We start from the raw sequence: 19,381 nt of genomic DNA on the forward strand, positions 1-19,381 counted from the left end.
ATATCACAGAAAGGAGAAACCAAACTATTTCGCTCCATATTACAGAGAGAGATCAAGTTTTATTGAGAATAACAAAGGTACAAAAGAGGACACAAAAGATGGGCAGAAAAACTTCTGCAAACATTAGCAGACATCTGAATTTAGCTTTTGTATATAAAGTGCATCTAAAAAGTGAGGTATATGGATGAAGTTGCATAGTGAACTTTAAACAATAATTGGTTTTATTTTAGTCCTGATGCTTGACATTTCTCTTGCTTTCATGATGATCTGTTATTACACAGTTCATTTAGAAAAACAGAATTAGTATGCAATGGGAAATAGCATAAACCTCTTAGTTTTGACACACGCAAAAGCTACTTAGTGAGAGGAAAAATAATTGCAGAGCTACTAAAATAGCTAAATAAAAGACCAGGTGTGAACCCCCAAATGAGCATGATAGAAGCCAAGAATCTGTATTTCTAGGGCAGTTTAAGTTAAGATCAGGAGTTTGTTTCCTCTGTGTTTATTTTCAGAGTAAGGCATACTTAGGCAACACCTAGTAAAATGTTTAACTGCCACTGACAAACTGTGAAAGGGCCTCGTTTTGGTATCTTTATCCCTGCAGAACTGGTGTGACTAAGTGCAAATTCAATTACTTTTTAAAAATTCCAAATAATTTTGGGGCTACCCTGTTTGTAAGGTAGCTCACAACTGATACTCAGCGCATTGGTGTGTATGTATAAGATCATTTCAAATTGGATTGTCAGTGCATCATCTCTGATATATCAAAAGTATTTTAAACTGTTCCTTTTGTTTATTTAACAGAAACTATGAAAATCAGCAAGTCAATTTCAGACTGATATAAAAGAGTAAGAATTTGGGTTGCAATTAGTGCAGAATATCCTTACAATTATAAGAAAGATAAAATCTTACCACTAAATCATGCAACTACTTACATTTTCCTCCTTCTTAGTCCTATGTAAAATAAGATTGAGTTCTTGAGACTTTCAGTTGTGCCAGCTGCTACAGAATCAGAGCATCTCCAAAAAAAATTACACCTATGCCATAGTTCTTTAGAGACTTCAGCAAGGTACCTGCCCTCTTTTCTGTCCAAAGGCTTCAAAACCCTGATGGTGTTGAGAGACCTTTTCCTACTAAGCCCTGAAAGCATTCCTGGTTTAAATTAAGTGGACCTTTATGGGATTCAGGATGTTTACAGCAGGGCACAATAAATGCAGACAAAGCCTTTTCAACTTTTCATAGATTAAGAAGCTGAGAATTAAATGCTATTTGTTCCACTTCACTTTGACAGTGCAATGGAGGATTAATTTTTGTGTTAAGTTCTATCACATCTTTGACAAAATCATTGTTTCCTATAAAGTCTCCAGCAATGATGTTAATACATTTTTTTTTTGGTCCTGGATACTGCTGCTTTATCCAGATTTTCAAACATGGAAGACTCTGGAGTGTCATTTTCTTCAATGATCCAAATGGGTGTACGAGAATATACCTTAAATTTTCAGTCAGGTTAATCCCTGCCACAAAGAATTTTCCTGAAACAAAAATCAGAAAGTGACACATTAAATATTCTTTTGAGGAGAAGAGAAACTTCTCAGTATTGCATTACCTTCACATCTCATTCCAGTGGGGATCATTAAAATACTAACTTCACACTCTCTCTGTATTGTTTCATGTCCCAATAACTGTTTCCCCTTGTTGCAACTGCATGCTGTAGTAAACAATTCCTGAGCCACACTCGGTTATCCAAACATTCCAGTTTAGCTAAATTTGTCTAGTTATTTATTGCAGTCTAAAGGTTCCCACAGACTAGTCCTCCTCTGTAAATTACTCCTCTGTTTCTATGGGGGTTGCTTCCAAACACTTAGCCTTCCCCTGCAATGGACGGGAGCACAGGGTGCACCCTCTGGCTGGGGAGTGCGCTTCTGAAGCGGCTCCCCCGTCACCACCCTCTGCAGTCGCTTCAAAAGCTGTGTCAGAGGTTCTGAACTGAATCTCTGCCAGATTACACTACACCAGCATGCTTGAGTGCTGCTGTTCATGTGCAGCTACACCCTTCTCATACTGGTCTTGTATCACAGAATCATTAAGGTTGGAAAAGGCCTCCAAGATCATCGAGTCCAACATTCAACCAAACACCACCACGACAACTAAACCATGGCACTACGTCCCACGTCCAGTTGTTTCTTGAACACCTCCAGGGATAGTGACTCCACCACTTCCCTGGGCAGCCCATTCCAATGCTTAACCACCCTTTCAGTGAAGAAATCGTTCCTGATTTCCAAGCTCAGCATCCCCCTGGCCTGAGGCCATTTCCTCTTCTGGTTCCCTGCATGAAGAGCCCAATTTCCACCTTGCTACAACTTCCTTTCAAGTAGCTGTAGAGAGTGATAAGGTCTCCCCGAGAGAAACATTGTAGGGGCTTCCTTTAACAACAAGGCTAGTGGAATACACTTCTCTCACCATCTGTGCTGCCTAAAGCAACAAGCACTGGACTGAGGAAGCAGCCTCCTCCCCATGAGGCGGGTGCAACTGCGCCAGCCAGCGGGTCTGCACTGAGGGCTCCCTTTCTCTGGGTCACACCAGCGAGGTGGCCGCCACAATCTCTGTGGTCTGTGTGTGTGTGTACACTGACGGTATCCACACAGCACACACAGGGTGGTTATATCCCATAAGGCAACAATTGCCCAGCTTGCTATTTGTTTTGCATGGCTGTAAGCACCCCTTCTCTCCTCCGAGCGAACTCCCTGTGCCTACCTGGCCGGCCCATGCGCTTCATGCGCTCCAAATACCGGATAAGAGCACGAGTGGATGTTTTGTTTCCCCACCAGTATGGGATGGGGGGCCACAGCTCACAGTGCTTCTCCAGTTCCACCACCTCTTCGTACGAGACTATAACCTGGTGGCCGAGGTGCCACATGGTCCGCAGTGTTGGCACCACCTAAAAGGAAGCATGCCCAGGTTGAAGTCAGCAAAACAGCAGCGTTCCCTAAGTCCAAATACTGATTAATGACATCACCTTGGCACAGATTCAGTTCAGATAAAGAGTTTAAATGAGCAGCCCAGCACTGATGGGCTCCTTTATGAGCTGCAGGGCAATAGGACCGTGGGAGCATCAACAAATTCCTCCTTTCCTCAAACAGTTCAGCTATGATCATGTCCATAACTCAGGGTCTTAAACCTGCATAATAGGAAACCGTCCCTGTGTCAGCCCTCATACACTAGCCACTGCTGAAAGTTTGTTAGGGGAGGAAGATAGAGACCATCTGCTGCAGGAATGGAGACAGAGAGAAGCAGGAATCATTTTGGCAGATTCCACACATTGATGAAAATCTGGCGCACTAACCACCAAAGAAAACTGAACTCCTTAAAACTTGGTAAGACTAAATGTGAGTCACCAAGAGCTACATTAATTCTTGTTTTTCTAAGTGGAAAGTTTATGAAATTAGGATGCTTCAGACATTTTTAATTGGAAGAGAGGAAGACCTGAGTCAGACATTTTCTGTATCAGATAGATGGGCTAAAATAGCTGTTAAATTGAAGTGTCTCAATATGAAATTACATTTTCCAGCCTCAGAAGTTACCCTTGGAGAGAACTGAAGCCCTCTGACTAGTTTTAGTTGCAAAACCAACATATTTAACAGGCATTGTTTTTTCTAAGAATGTTGTGGTTAAAAACTACGTTTGCTGCTTATGAAAAAAAAACCATAGTGGCTTTTTGATGTTCTTATTAGGTTATTAACTTAAATAAAAGTCAAAAGCATTTGAAAATTAATAATGACAATATTAGAAGAAAGTGGTGGGTTAAATGAATCCCTCTCAGTTCATCCACAAAAGAAAGAATGCAAGCTTCTATTAGGTCAGAAAATATTGCAAAATTAAGACAAAATCTTCTTAAGCTACAAAACTTTGTGGTTGACTGAAGCCTTTACTTTACTCCAGCTGCCTTTCTAAAGCTGGAACCTCTTAAACAAACAAGCAAAGATGTGCAATAAAAGCCAAAAAAAAGAGCTACTAGAGATGTGTATATGAGCACAGGTGTTTATTATGCAAGCAAAGCAGAAATCAAAGTCTAACAAGGGATTTTTAAACCCTAGTAATCCAGATCAAAGGAAGACACCTTGAATAGTTAAGACAATTAAAATTTTAAATGCAGTGTAATATTGTCACACTGTGGCCTGTGCCAGTACTACATAGAGACCTTGCCTGAGCAGCTGCTTCATTAACACTTCCACACTTAATTCTGTATGACAACAGAGATGCAGTCTTGAAAGACAGTAGGTAGCAATTTATTTTAGAATAAGTCAGCAAGAACTTGAATATTTGATGGCAAATCTAAATCTGTGATCATGAAAAATCCCACAGAGACCTAACCTGCAATGGTGCCACTAGCAAAAATGGTGAGATCCATTGTGTGTCACAGACCACATAGATATAAAGTTTTCCTACTCAAGTGAAGTACTTTGTCTTTTCTCCAATTCTCTTCCTCCACCCTCCTGGACACAACTCAGAAATGTTCCTTCTTCATGAAGTGATCTCAGACCATTCTTTCAATACACTCATTCAACAAGTTATCATCAGCAACTTTCCCCTTTTGCAGTTAATAACTTTCTTCTGTTTAAGAGCTGGCCATGTGTCTGAAAGCAAATTTGACCACCTTCTCCAGTATCTCTGCTCATCCACAACTTACACACTCAAGTTATTTGGGGAAACAATAAAACAGTGTCACTCAGGTCTTCAGTTATTCAGCTGAGGCTTGAATATTCAGAATCCCCTAGTTTTGCTGAGAATTGTTCTATTTTAACTCTACTGTACAAAATGCTTTGAAGTGGTAATACTCACATGTTACTGATACACCAGCTTCAAAGGCTGAATTTGAATCGTGAATAGGGTCATCATTCTCCTGTACCACTCACATCTCCAGAGAAAACCCTCTGTTCCTCTGCATCTTTGAAATGATAATTGTTTAACTACTAAAAGCTCCCACACCTTGTAAAAAGCAGAGGGAGATAAAAATCTCAATTTCTAAACTCTAGCAATCAAATATTTTCTGATTTAAATTAAGGCCTCTCTGGAGGTATGAGTAACTGCAAGACTGGTTAGGAGGTCAGCACCAGGAAAGACAATGCCACCAGAAATGCACTGAGGGCAGAGATGCTATTAAGAGGAACCTGAACAAGTTGACAGAAACCTCATGAAGCTCAACAAAAGCAAAGGCAAAGTCCTGAACAGACTAACACCACACACCAGGACAGACTGATGGAAGCTGGCAAGAGACCTGCTTTGCAGAAAAGGACCTGAAGATTCTCGTAGGCATCAAGCTGCACTTGAGCCAGTACTGGGCTCACCTGGCAAAGGTCAGTTGTGAACTGGCCTGTATTAGCAAAGGCACAGGCAGCAAATCAAGAAAAGAGGATCTTCCCTTCTATTCAGCAGTTGTGGGACTGCAGCTCAAGTATTGTTTCCAGCTGGGGCTTCCCCAGTACAAAGAAATCACTGACGAGCTGGAGTGAATCCAGCAGCACACCACCAGAGCGAGCAGAGGCTGGAGCAGAGGCTGGAGCGTGACACACAAGGACAGGCTGAGGGAGCTGAGTATGTCCAGCAGGAAAAGAGAAGACTGGACAGGTCGTACTGCCATCTGCAAATGGTTAAATGTAGAGAAGACTCCTCAGATATGCACAGCAAGGAGTGGAAGTCAGCAGACACAAGAGAGATTCTGATCAGATAGAGAAGGAAAACAAGGTTACTGTGGGAGTGGTCAAATTTTGCATAGAAAGGTTGTGAAATGTCCATCCTTGGAGATAATCAAAAATGAACAGCATGCAGCCCAGCATAACTTGGAAGCTGGTCCTACTTTGCGTGGTGATGTTGGACCAGATAACCTCCAGAGGTCACTTCCAACCTAAACTGCTTTAAATAGAAAAAATTAATTTATAATCATTGCTGTGAAAATGGATTCTTTAAATTCTAAATGATAAATATAAGACACACAACTTTTATTTTCCTTTCTTTTCCTTTCCTCTTTTCCATTTCCTTTCCAAGAAAACTCAGACAGGACAAGGGATGACAGTTGTCTCTACTATTGTCCCACATACATAACAGTCAAATTTAATTCCCTCCTCTACACTGTGGAATGTATGTTTGCTTTACCTCCTCAGTTCTATTAGATAATGACCTATCTCTAATGCAGCAAATGGTACTTTTCTGTGGTTAAAAACACAGTGAAAATAGAATATATCTAAAGATTTCTGATCAAAGATCTCACTGTGGTGTATCATTCTTTTAAAATGTGAAAAAAGTGTCTCATACTTACATTTCTAGGACACAGTTTACACTGGAAAATCTCTTTTATACAGGCAACAAGATGATTATGAAGTCTTTTGGTTAATCCATCAAAATTCCTGCAGGCTATGATAACAACTTCCTGAGGATGAGTTTCTAACCACCTCAATATTTCCCACAGAATATCCTACAAGAAAGAGATATGGCAGCTTAGAAAGTTATCTGTGCTATGCAGGAGAAAGGACTTAAAACCAACAGAGCAGTGATGATGGAGTAGACTCACAATCACAATAATGAAAAACTATGTTTTCTCAAAAAAAAAAAAAAAAAAAAAAGTGTTTCTGTAACTATGTACAGAAGGGCTTTTAATGCTTTCTTCCCTTAAACAACTTCTCTCCTTACCAGGGAAACAGGAATGCCCTGTGTATCATCCTGGTATAACCCATGATGAACCCCAGAACATTTGGCATGTGGTAGGGGATAGGCAGTGGAGAGCAGGCACAAAGAGTCTGGTTTGAGGATAAGGAAAACATTGATGCTCCAGTGTCACGTGCAGCTGCTGAAACTAACTTCCAGCCCTGCTGATTCTCTCTAGTTTGAAGTCGTCACGAAAGAAAAACAAATAACCTGCTCAGAAGACCTTGAGCCAGCATTTGTGGATTATGATGACCCTTAAATGAAAAAAAATGGCACTGGTTTTATAGCCATCACAAAGCTAAGGAAAATACCTGCACAGTAACAGTTGTGTAAACCATATGCACGAAGTACAAATTCATAGAAGGATCATTAGCCTTGTGGGCGATCCTGAAATCCAGGTATCTAACTCCAGCCTCAAGTTGCTCTGTCACAGTCAGGACCTGAAAGGTGAAACAGAAGACAAAGGTCCTGAGAACTTGAAAGAGATTTGTTTCTTTAGTTTAGAAAGCTAAAAGAGGGGTACAAAGTTAGCCCTATGGCATTTTTCACAGGTCTTTGGTCTTTAAAAGGTTACTGTGTGGCACCAAATTGCAACTTGGAAGCATTTTGCTCTCTGGCAATAGGGATTCCAATTTCCCTGCAACATTAACTGCAAATACAGATTAGATTAGTTTCAGACAGTTGCCCTTGTTGTGTTCTGAAAGTTAAAGACCAATTAACCTGTGCATAAATACATGATTGCGCTTCACACAACTATTCATTTAAAAAACAATTGCAGGATCAGCAAGTTAGAAACGCCGTATTTCTTACTAGATCAAAGGCTTTACCATGGTTGTCTCTGAGGACCTCACACATCCTCAACAGAAGGAAAAATAAAAATAGAAGAAGCTACTGGCTGTTCTTTTTCAAGATATAATTTCTTATGAAGTTGGAATTAACCTGTAGAAATCCTCCAAAACAGAGACACTCCTCTAGATCCACTTCCCTCAGAGCATTTCCCCTAGATTTGAAGGCTGAATAGAACAGTCGATAAAACTGCTTCTGAGGAAAAAAGTTCCAAATTATATGTCTTTTCCTTATATCAAGACTTTCTTAGCAAGAGAAAATAGAATCAATTTAATTAAATATGTTTAAACACTAGTTCATCTTAGTTCAACTGCTAGGGATAAAAAGTTAGGCTTCAGAAACCATACATTATACTGTATAACTTAAGTCAGAAAGGATTCAATGAAAGCTAAATGAGTACAAGGCACTGCTCTTGGATATCCAAATTCGTAGCTTTAGCACTGTGGCAGAGCTTATGGCTCGTGGCAGGATGCTCACCATGCTTAGTTTAACCCCCTAACTTCCTGTTCTTTGGACATGAATTCAGCCTCCCCAGGCTGTGCCCCAGGGTCCAGGGGTGCAGTGGGTCTGGCCAACAGCTCCTCCTGGGCCTGCTGGGTCTCCACCAGGCTGAAGCAGTTGAAGGGATGAACCACATCCCTTAGCTTGGAGTATGCTGGAGATGGGAGTGTACATGGCTGTAGGTCATTTATAACCTCTGTGGCCAGAAAAAGCACCAAATGAAATTGCTGAACTGCCCTTCAGATTAATTCACTTCTTATCTGTTGACTAGACAGGAAAATGAGAAAATTAGGCTCTCTAATTAGTCACCTGGGTTTGGATACTGAATTAGGCAGCATAAACATTGCTCCCTAAAGGGCAAAATGCAAAAGCAAGCCCTGAGGAGCAATGCTGCTCAGTGCTTCAATCTCACACCAGGCATCCAGGGCATGACTGGAAGTCACACAGCCATTACACTGGAAACATTTGGGCCTCTAGACCGACAGCCACAGCAATTGGGGCTCAAGCAGGCAACTCCCAGGCACTGAGCCATCCAGGAACTTGTGGATTCTACCATCAGAAGGGCTCCATGGTGTCTGTTCTGCATTCCAAGGGGTGGAGTCATCTCCCCACACAGATAACTGGAGCACAGCAGAGCTAAGGAGGGGCAGGATTGTAGCTGTGCCTCTTCCCTATCAGCACTGGGCCACTTCCTGCTTGTCACACTGGGTTTGGACCAGAAAATTACTATTATGATGTTAAGAGATTGTTTGTCACCAACAGGGTCACTTTGCCAGCCAGAAACCCACAAGTTAGGAGATTTCTAAATCTTTCATTGGCTTAAGTCCCCCCCAAAAAAGCAGCTCAAAATAAACAAGGATCTGTGCTAAGCAAGTGCCCTTCAACATCAGCTCATGATTGCTGGTTCATATTTGCCAGAGCTGTTCAAACACAACAAAAGTAACTTTAGAATGCTTATTGCTATTTATCAATTTTTCAGTTTTAATTCTCTAATAATGAACTACTCCTTCAATAAGAACAAAAACAGAAAGATTTTTGGTATCTCTGAACGTCAGGAAAGTCTATTCCTTGGAAGAATTTTCAAAAGCTGTAGCTTAAGTCAAAATCAGTAATTTTCTCTTTAACACACATTTATGAGGAGCAAAGAGATAACTACTAGCTTAACATTTGCACATTTTAAAAAGTTAACTAAACCTTATGTGATGGACCACACCTTCGCTCTCTTAATCTTTATAGGAAAAAAAAATCCCTTCAACCAGAGATTCTTCTGTTTCTGCTGCTGGTGAAATACCCAGTCTAGGTGGGGAAAACAGCTGACATCTCACACAACAGTGACAGCAAAAATGACAAGCAAGTACCTTTTGAACAAAGTCCAAGAGAAAAAAAAAATCTATGTTAATTGCATTAATGTTAAATGTTATTTACCACCACAATAAACATGTGAAAAATGGTTTCTAGTACCAAGTGGTCAGCTTTAAGCAACAACTGTAAGTATCATCCCTGCTTCACCTGCATGCTTTTTCCCCAGAAAAGATAATCAGGTAAGTGTGGCTCCTACCTCATACTCCAGAGTGCTGGATTTAGAAAGAGTCCTTTTCTTCATATTAGCTGGAATGGAACTGTGGTTTGGATTTGTGTTGAAAACAGTGTTGATTACACAGAGATGTTCTTGCGGTTGCTGAGAAGTGCTTACATAGAGTCAGGGCCTTTTCTGCCTCTCACCCCACCCCACCAGCAAGGAGGCTGGGGGTACACAAGGAGCTGGGAGGAGACACAGCCTGGACAGCTGACCCTAACTGACCACAGGGGTATCCTGCATCATAAGGAGTCATGCTCAGCATATAAAGCTGGGGGAAGAAGAGAGGGAATGTTCAGAGTAATGGTGTTTGTCCTGTTAAGACACCGTTACACATCAAACCTGCCTTTCTTGGAGGTGACTGAACACCTACATGTCCATGGGAAGTGGTGAATTAATTCCTTATTTTGCTTTACTTGCACATGTGGGTTTTGCTTTACTTATTAAAAAGTCTCTATCTCAACCCACAAGTTCTCCAGCTTTTACCCTTCTATTCCCTCCCCTAGTTCACCCAGGGGAAGCGAGAAGCAGCAGTGCAGGGCTGAGCTGCTCGCTGGAGTTAAACCACAGCACCCAAGCATGGTATCTCACGAGAGCACAGATTTCTGGGCAGCAGGCTGTTCTGCCATTGTACATTCTCAGCCCTGTTGAACAAGCTTCAACTTTGCCAAGGCAAGAAGAGAACGCCAGTTGATGGTTACCTGTGTTATAGACCACTTCATGATAATGGGGTGCACAATGCAGGGCAGACATTTGTTTAAAAACTTCACCAACTTGGACTCATTGGCACTAACAGCAGAGCTTTTATCCAAACAGTAGGTCATAGTGTCGTGACTTCCTGTAGAATACAAAAATAAATGTACAGAAAATCTCCTTTCTTAACCACTCAAGACCACATTCCATGGCTAGACTTCATGTGCACACCTGGTGGCCCATCACATTTGCAGGTCACACACCTATATAGTCTGAGAGCCTCTGTAGTTATGGCAAAAAGGTGGAATTGTCTACAGAAGTTGCTCACCTAACATTAATAAGCTTAGCACAAAATTCTTTTGAAGGGAAGGCATTGACACTTTTCAATAAACCATCTAAATTACACATCACTGTTGTTTGCCCCAAACTACAATAAAATGGCCTGTTTCAAATGGCATCTTCCCTTAAAATAATTATCTTGATGTGAAAACATTTTTTTTCCCAGGGAAAAAAATTCATCTGAAGGCTGAATTTATCTAGAAATTGTCCTGTTTACAGAGTTGTCCAAATGCAGGATTTCACAGTCCAATACCCTCATCTCTGCACAGGAAAATACGACTGAAAGAAGAAATTCATCTTCTTACACCTTTGACTGGACCAACACTTAACTTGGCGCTTTAACCATTTATATCTTAAATATCTGCTAAGAATGTCTTCCTGAAGTAAACCCCCACCTCCCCTACAAAAACAACAAACAAGGTGGGTTCTTGAAGGTTTCTTAGGCAAATCCAAGTTCATGAGTGAAAGATGAACAAGATTGACTTGATGTACTTCAAAAATTACCTGACTCTTCCCAGCATAGGGAATTATGCAGGCATCGGAGCCAAGACCAATCTGCCCAAATATTTTATTTCCTTGAAGTCTTAATAAATCTGACACATCTCTTGCATCGTGTTTAGATAAAACTATTGCAACTCACAATTTCATCAAGACATGGAACCAGTGATTTTGCTAGCTTTTCTGTTCCATTATTTCTTCCAGTTTTATAAAGCATCAATAAGAAAAGCTAACAACTCAGTGAAGTGACTTGCTTGGATCTTAACAGAATATCTGCAAAGAATTTGCTTATCATTTTGGGGTTTAAGTCTTCTGTCAAATTAGTTTTTCACTGGTGCTAGAAACTGCTTTCTTGAAGTGTCAGCCTTACTGGTGCCAGTGGTAATATTTCTAGTAAACACAGTAAAAATGATTGATTTGGAAGTAAAAATTCTTTGGAACTGTCAATAATAGTTTGATGTCTCAATCAATTTTCTCACCTTCTAAAAGCCATTTTTTATTTATTTTACTGCTTTAAACACCTAAAACACACTCACTGCAGATGGAAGATCAATACTGAGGGCATGCAATAAAATATGTGTTAGAAGATGTAAGAGTCAAACTATTAAACATCCATGGACCAAATCCAAGTCTGAGAGAGATAAGCAGGATTCCATTGATGGGTGTTGCATCTATGGATGCCAACCAGCAAATGGATAATAATCTTTTACTCATGAGTCTTTTGTGATGTCATGAGTTACAGTAATGAAAGAAAGATGGGTACATCCATGACACAACATATATGATGCAAAGCTAGTGAGCTAGCACCAAGCCAAGTCACTCCAGACCTTGATTCCACACCTCCCCAGCAGCACTGTGCTGAATCTGGCGCAAGCACAACACTAATTAATGAGATTTGCCACTGTCTCATCATCATGCTTTCAGAATCCACTCTGTCATGTTTCTTGCATGCCTTCTATGAGATCAACTTCCAAACTGGGTTTCCTCCCTCTGGAAACCTGCCAGAGCTGTCTTGACCTGGCTGGTCTTGATCTGTTTGTGTTCTGACTTGGGCTAGATCAGCTTTATGGGTCAGCTGGACAGACACCAAAATATTCTAAGCTAATAGCCTGCAATGCACTGTAAAAGTCCTCTAATGTTTGCTGAAATGGACTTGCCTTCAACTATTCTTCATGCCTGTTCTCCCTGCAGGCATATTCATGAGAACAACAATAATTCAAGAATAACAGATCACCCTTAGGAGGAGAGCCAGGAAGGCAAACAAACCTATCAGCAGGTTCTCCACTTTCTAAGATGGGCAAGAAACACCAGGTGAAAGTCTTATAGAAACAACAAGGCTCCTTTTCCAGCAAAACAAAATTCCACTGAGGGTGCTATTGACTTTTGAATGATATTTGCAATAGGAACAAAAATAGAAAAAGAGAAGACTATTACCTTCTTTCTTCAGTCATAAGACAGATACATATTTTCTTTTTTCCTCTCTTGATGGTTAAATAAGAAATCTAGAGGGGTTTATTTAATAGCACCTGTCCTAGTCCTCTTACATAAGCTTTATCCTAAACAGAGATGTGCTTGTTTTGAAGTTAACATCAATTCAAATTACATTATCTAAGAAGCCTCCATGAAATAAGTTCCTGGGTTTCAATTTTAACTGGAACTCCACATTTCATTAGTTCACAACAGGCAAAAAAAAGCCAAAACACTACAGTTCTTGGACTCTCCAAAGGCTCTACCCACTGAAGACAAGACTTCACACTATCTCTAAATATATGCCTTTCCTAAAATTAACCTATGATCCTGTGGCCTACATAAAACATTCATCTACACTGTGCTGCTTTCCCCTCAAGCTACCTGTCACATCTACAGGTATGAGAGAAAACACAGGCTAGACTTTTCTTTAGTACCATTTTTGATATTGAGGCAAAGGGAATCACTCAGGAGCTGATGGTCCTTCAGTGCCTCCCCATGTGTCAGTGAAACCACATTATACCATAATATTTTTTTTGGGCAGAATGAGAGGAGAAAAAAAATCAAGGCAGCAGAAAGAAGCAATAATATGACCAAAGAAAAGTTAATAATACACAGGTATTGTTTAGATGCATTTACGCACAACATGATAAATCCAGTTTTTATAAGCTGGATCATGTAGAAAAATAACAGTCTACATTAATAAAAGCATGTTAATTATAAGTCTCAATTCTCCTTTTTCTGCAACTTCACAGCCTCTTTTAGGTAGTACAAAGAAACAAATAATAAGGTAAACCTTAATTCTCCCCTCCTGAAAACATTTTATTATATAGGAATTTACAAGAATTATTTAGGAAAATTTTATCATTGCCCAAATAAGTTAATCCTTAGATTATTAATAGTATCTCACAAGATAATGCAAAGTGCTTCTTTCTTTTAATTTCTTAAAAAAACAATAAAAATTCCCTTTGTTACCCCTCCCCTCTAAGAAACAACAAACATTACAGACCAACATTATTCACATAACATCGCACAAACCCTCCCCCACACACTGACCCAAATAATAAACGTAGCTGTCCTGAAATGGGACAAACAGGATATTCCAATGCTTAAATGGCAAGCTAACAAAACAGTGGAGAACAAAAGTTAATCTTTACCTGGAAGAGCTAAGTTATAGAGGGGAATATCCCAGAGCTTCTCTGGTAACTGTGACATCCATTGACCATTTTCATGGCACACATGAACGAAGGTTTGCAAAGGGCCTTCCATTGGTATGTGCTTTGGGACTTCATAGGGTGTTCTGGGAGGGAAAAAGAAAAGAAAAACAATAAACCATTCCATATACTGTGCTTGAATTTATGACATTGCACCTGCGTAGGAAGAATTTATAGATGTTAAAAAATGCCAATCCTCCCCTCAAGTAGTTGCAGAAAAATGTCAAGAGCTTGTAGCTACGACATATGCTGCTTTTGATAACACTGTCTCACAGCACAATGCCAAAGGGTGGATTCCAGCTTAGGTTTGCAAACTGACCAAGTAAAAGAAAAAACTGAGCCAAGACAAATACACACATTTTCATTGGTATGGAGAAATTGCTGTCTGTATTGGCTATTGTGAAACCACAAGGACTACCTCCCTCCAGTATGAAACTGCGTCCATTCCTTTACACTTTGCAGTCCCAGGAGCACAGCAATGGGACCAATGGCAAGGCTGGGACAGGGGCTGGGTCTGCTACCCTCAGGTCCCTAGAGAACTTCCCTTGAAAGATCCAATCAGGCACCACAGGAGTACCTCTACAAAAAGCCTTTACAAACATTTCAGGATATGGGATTTGCAGGTCATGCCAGCATCTGGGGTCAAAAAGGAAAACTTTCTTCTCCTTATTCCTGCTTTGGAGAACATAAAAAATGTTTTTATTGCCCCTACAAGTCCATGATCATAAGTATTTCAGTTTGTTCTGACCTTCCTGAAACTATTCTGGAATTGTTCTTCTCTGGGATCTTCTGCAAAATTTGCAGTGGTCATGCAGCAGTGCCAGTGGAGGAAACCCAGGTGAGAAATCATGGCATCACCAGGGCCTGCTGGAGTTATCCAGTTCATTTTTCATTTTATAATCTCCTAGATTGTGCAGAACACAAAAATAAGCTCTCTGTGTTTTGGGGTCTTTTTCCCAGGATGTTCCTAGTACAGGTGGTGGTCTGAGGAGTAGAGCCTTCCTTCTTTTCACTGCTTTCAAGGCTTTATTTGTCACAGATAGTGTGAGAATTTCTTTTGGCACCGTGATGGCACAGTGACTACCAATATATTACCAATATCAGAGCTTCCTTTTTAATGCCTTTTTAAAAGTTGCCAATGTAAATGTAAATGATTCCTTCTTGTCTGCTACAGCAATTGCCGTCAGATACATATTTTTAAGGTTTTGTACTCTGCAAACACCCTCACTGATCCCTTTTGCTGCATCTTAGCACATTCATTCAAGATTGTTTCTCCTAGGAGGTGGTTGGTTTTTTCCTTATATACTGGAGAGCCAGAATACTTATATGAAGAACATTTCCTTAAACATGGTGCAATAGATTTTTTTATTTTGTCAGTCACATAGGGTCATCTAAAAGGCAACTTTAGGAATTGCATTCCTAAGTTTTATGTCTATACCACACAAAAAGAAACAATGTGCTTTTATACAGCCAATGCACAAAGCATCACCTGCCTGGCCTGCCTTGCTGTGCCTTCAGTGCGTCGAAGTTGAAAGAAATAAATGGTCTCTATATGCCACATCAGCTATTCTTACTCTTGGAAAAATATTCAGATCTCAGGGAGATCAATTCACCCATCCTCTGGGTGAGGAGGATGCCCTTTAATATGTGAGCTTCTGTCCCCCACAGACCCTTGTTCAGACAACAGATCTCTGCAGCTTGTTTTGTCACCTTTTTCTGTTTCATGCTTCATCACACTGCAGACCACTGCTCACCCACAGCTGCTCTGCTCTGGTCTCTGTACCTGGTAGGATCAGCATGGGCAGGGGCTGCAGGTACTTAAAACAGCATTTCTGTTTATAAAGTCTCAATGGTCTCTCTTCTTCTCCAGCTCTTCTTTGGGGCTCTCCAATACCCCAAAGCAACCCACACATCCCCAGAGCAGGCACCCATCACCCCAGGGACCCATAGCAAGACCCTTAAGCCCTGCCAGGCAGTCACACCTTGTCCTGGCACAAGCTCCTTTGCAGCAGCAGCACCCCCAGGATGCATCCAAGGGTGCAGGTTTGCCTGCTGCCACTCTCCTCCTGCCGTGTACTCTCACCATCTTGTTTGGGCTAATGCAGGAACAGCTTCACAGCTGACCAAAAAAAAAAGCTGGGTTTCTGCCATGCTGGTCCCTTTCTCCAGTTCACCACAGAGTCAGGATAGCACATGCTCAGGAAGTCCCTGCAGAGGCATCAAGCCCTGCAATTGCCTTTACTGAGCTGTACGAGAGATCCCTTGGCCTTGTCCAGCCAAAGCTCATGGGCGGCACAGCTGCCATCAATGCCCCAGCTTCTGCAAGACCAGGACACTTCACAAAGAGTGTCCTGCTGGGCCTGAGGAAAGCCAGCAGAGAGCAGAAACAGCAAGACCAAGACACACTGCAGTCCTGCAAACACAGACATGTAAGAGATGCACATCACATTCTCTTCTTCCTCTTCCACAGTACCCTGAGACTGGGGATAGCAGCCACTGGCAGTGCATGGCAGGAGCTGCACCATGGCCATCTGCTGATCAAGCCCTGTACAAAAGTGACTGGACCAGGTTTTGTCCCACTCCCCCATGCAATACAAAGCCCTAGATGTTCACACTGCCACCTCCAAACTCAGCTGCTGCATTGTGTTTGGGGGCAACCTTTAGGGAGAAACCAAGGCTTACTTGGAGAAATGAAACTGCAGCCATTAGCTGCTGCCTCTCATGACTAAACCCTAAACTTCACAAATAAGAACTGTTTCTTTGTTCCCCGTTTCCAGATAGGTAAGTCCACCCTACACACAGTACTGTGATAAACTACTGTGTTGGGTTTCCATGGCAAGATTTTGATAGTAGGAGGACTCTACAGAGCTGATTCCTGTGAGAAGCTGCCAGAAACTCTCCCCAAGTAGAAGAGAGCCAATGACAGCTGGCTCCAAGGCAGGCCAAGGTTGAGCCCATCAACAACAGTGGTAGAGCCTCTGGGGTAACAGGTTCAAGAAGGGGGAAAAAGTTGCTGTGCAACAGCAGCCAGGAAAAGAGGTGTAAGAATATGTGTGAGAGACAACTCTGCAGACATCAGGGCCAGTGCAGAAGGAGGGGCAGGAGGTGCTCCAGGCACTGGAGCAGAGGTTCGCCTGCAGCCCGTGGTGAAGACCATGGTGAGACAGCTGTGCCCCTGCAGCCCATGGAGATCCAATTCTGGAGCAGAGTCCTCCACCTGCAGCTTATGGAGGGTCCCACACTAGAGCTGGTGAATGCACAAAGGAGAATGTGACCCCATGGGAAGGAAGCCCATGTAGGAGCAGGCTTCTGGCAAGTCCTGTGGTCCCATGGACAGAGGAGCCCATGCTGGAGCAGGTTTGCTAGCAGAACTTATGACCCCATAGAAAGGACCCACACTGGAGCAGATCACAAAGAACTGCAGCTCTTGGGAAGGACTGATGTTGGAGAAATTTGTGGAGGTGTCTCCCATAGGAGGGACCATGCTGGAGCAGAAGAGTGTGAGGGGTCCTCCCCCTAGGAGGAAGGATTAGCAGAGACAACATACTTGATGAACTGACCTCAGCCCCCACTCCACATCCCTCTGTGCCACTGCAGGTAGAGGAAATCAAGAAATCAAAAGTGAAGTTGCACCCTGGGAGAATGGAGGGGTGGGGAGGTGTTCTAAGATTTGCTGGTTATTTCTTATTACCTTACTCTGATTTCATTGGTAATAAATTCAATATTTTCCCCAAGCTGAGTCTGCTTTGCCTTTTTTGTGATAGTGCCTGGTGAGTGATCTCTCCCTGTCCTTACCTTGACCTATGAGCCTTTCGTTGCATTTTTCTCTCCCCTTGCTGAGCAGGAGAGTGATAGAGGGACTCTGGTGGGCACTTGGCTTCCAGTCAGGAAAAGCTCGCCCTAACTACCTTCGCTCCTCTTGCTCACATCAGCCGTCTGACCTGCCCTGGGTGCTCTGCGTACAGGCAGCAATTACATTTTGAGGACTTTACTGGGACACATGCAATAAACAAGCAATAAAACATGCAGACCTGTAAAGCCGCTAGAGATCAGCATCCTCCAGCCCCAGGACACAGAGAGCATCGGGCTGAATGTCCCTCGCCAGGAGGGGCTGTGCCCCGCGGCCCCGAGCGCTGGGACGCGGCCAAACGCCGGCCAGCGCAGTTCCGGGAGGCAGATATAATTAAAGAACGATTCGTGATGACATCAGTCAAACATGTGCTGCAGCCGACCCAGAAGCTAAAAAAAAAACCCCACGGGACTTACAGGAAACCCTGTGAGGAGCAGTACCCGAGCACCCCGGCGAGGAGGGGCCGCCAGCCCCCCAGGGGCGATGGGGACCCGGGCTCCGCGCGGCCCCCGCCTCCCGCTGCCGGACCCGCCGGGGAGCCGCAGCCCTCCCTCCCTCCCTCCCTCTCTCCCTCTCCCTCGCCACTGCTTTACTCACTCCGAGGAACGACTCCGGTTCCATGTCGGCTCCTCGGGAAGCCGTGCGCACCCCAGCTCGCCCTGGGCCCCGCACCCAGGCGGGGCGGAGCGGCCCCGCCCGGCTCAAGTGGCCGCAGGTTTGAGGAAGGTGAAGAAGGGGCGGGAGGGATGAAGAAGAGGAGGAGAAGTGGTTGTGGTGGAGTGGCGCTGCCCGAGGCGCAGAGCCGCTCTCTGGCCTGACGGGGCATTGCTCCAGGAGGAGCCTGCGGGCAGGGACAGGCGGGGGAAGCGCCAGGTACGACGCGCTGCATTTCAAATCTATTAATGCAAGAAGGCTTAAAATGAATATTTACAACGATATGTATACGTTAAAAGTACCTTACTTTGCTGCTGTGTCTGTCTAGCAAAGCTTGTCAGGGCCTCACCTGTGGTGAAATCCACTTATGATGCCACCTGGCAGAAATCTTGGCAAGCTCTTCAAAAAGCTACTCTGTGTAAAGAGGCAGGAGGTAAATAGATGAGTGAATGGCATGTAGAGGCAAACATGCGTACCCTCGGTGCAGTTCTTGAAGCGGGTGTGTTCTCAGCCTTCCCAGAGAGATGGAGAAAGGATCTCACCTACCCCTTAGTGTTCCAAAAGCACACTAAAACACTCAGTTCCCGAAGTGAGGAATGGTGAGCTGAAACTCCAACTGAAAGAATGGATAGAGAAGATTATCTCCCCTTTCTCCACAGGACAGCATTCCTGGAGGGTCCTCTACAATGGAGCTGTGATCTAAGTGCCCTGGGATTGTACTGCAGTTGAGATTAGTAATACCTCAGGCTGCTGCAGTGTTGTGCTTCTTAATGCAAGGATGTATTTTCCAGATAGGCCTTTTTCACTGACTCATTTTTGCATGAGGCAGAGCAAAACTTGCTGTGGTACCAACAGCAGCAAGATCAGGTTAACAGTCAGCTAAATGAGTCATTTCCATTGGTGAATCCCAGGACAGCAGGGTTGCCTGGGCTTCAGGGTGATGCTTGCAGTTATATGTATCAGTCCAGACTGCTGTTTATATATCAGGTCTCACAGAGTATCACAAAACTAGCTGCCAGTAGATGCAGAATAGATGAGCACCAA

The 19,381-nt window shown here is 42.9% G+C and overlaps 1 protein-coding gene across 4 annotated transcripts; it reads right to left on the bottom strand.

Annotated features, from left to right (window-relative positions):
- Window positions 1-39: 39 nt before the first annotated feature.
- On the bottom strand, window positions 40-18,962 carry PLCXD1 (phosphatidylinositol specific phospholipase C X domain containing 1). Of its 4 annotated transcripts, none has more exons than XM_038158148.1 (7): window positions 18,640-18,962; window positions 13,777-13,919; window positions 10,324-10,460; window positions 7,011-7,139; window positions 6,314-6,469; window positions 2,755-2,938; window positions 40-1,532 (listed from the first exon to the last, which is right to left on the bottom strand). In XM_038158148.1, exons 2-7 carry the CDS (start codon window positions 13,886-13,888, stop codon window positions 1,237-1,239), a joined length of 1,014 nt encoding a protein of 337 aa, XP_038014076.1. In that variant the 5' UTR covers window positions 13,889-13,919; window positions 18,640-18,962; the 3' UTR covers window positions 40-1,236. The 4 variants fall into 4 exon arrangements, with proteins under 4 accessions (XP_038014076.1, XP_038014068.1, XP_038014084.1 ...); XM_038158140.1 differs by lacking the exon at window positions 18,640-18,962 and adding an exon at window positions 18,281-18,587; XM_038158156.1 differs by lacking the exon at window positions 18,640-18,962 and adding an exon at window positions 17,865-18,245.
- Between the last annotated feature and the right edge of the window lie 419 nt (window positions 18,963-19,381).

This window comes from Motacilla alba, chromosome 1 (genome assembly GCF_015832195.1).
Source record: "Motacilla alba alba isolate MOTALB_02 chromosome 1, Motacilla_alba_V1.0_pri, whole genome shotgun sequence".
NCBI lineage: Eukaryota > Metazoa > Chordata > Aves > Passeriformes > Motacillidae > Motacilla > Motacilla alba.

Coding starts and splice junctions, on each gene's coding strand:
- PLCXD1 (XM_038158132.1), bottom strand. CDS start 13,960: ATGGAATGGTTTATTGTTTTTCTTTTCTTTTTCCCTCCCAGAACACCC. Junction 6,470..7,010: donor ACACAACTGTTACTGTGCAG/GTATTTTCCTTA, acceptor TCTTTCTTGTAG/GATATTCTGTGGGAAATATT. Junction 2,939..6,313: donor GTAAACTGTGTCCTAGAAAT/GTAAGTATGAGA, acceptor GCTTCCTTTTAG/GTGGTGCCAACACTGCGGAC.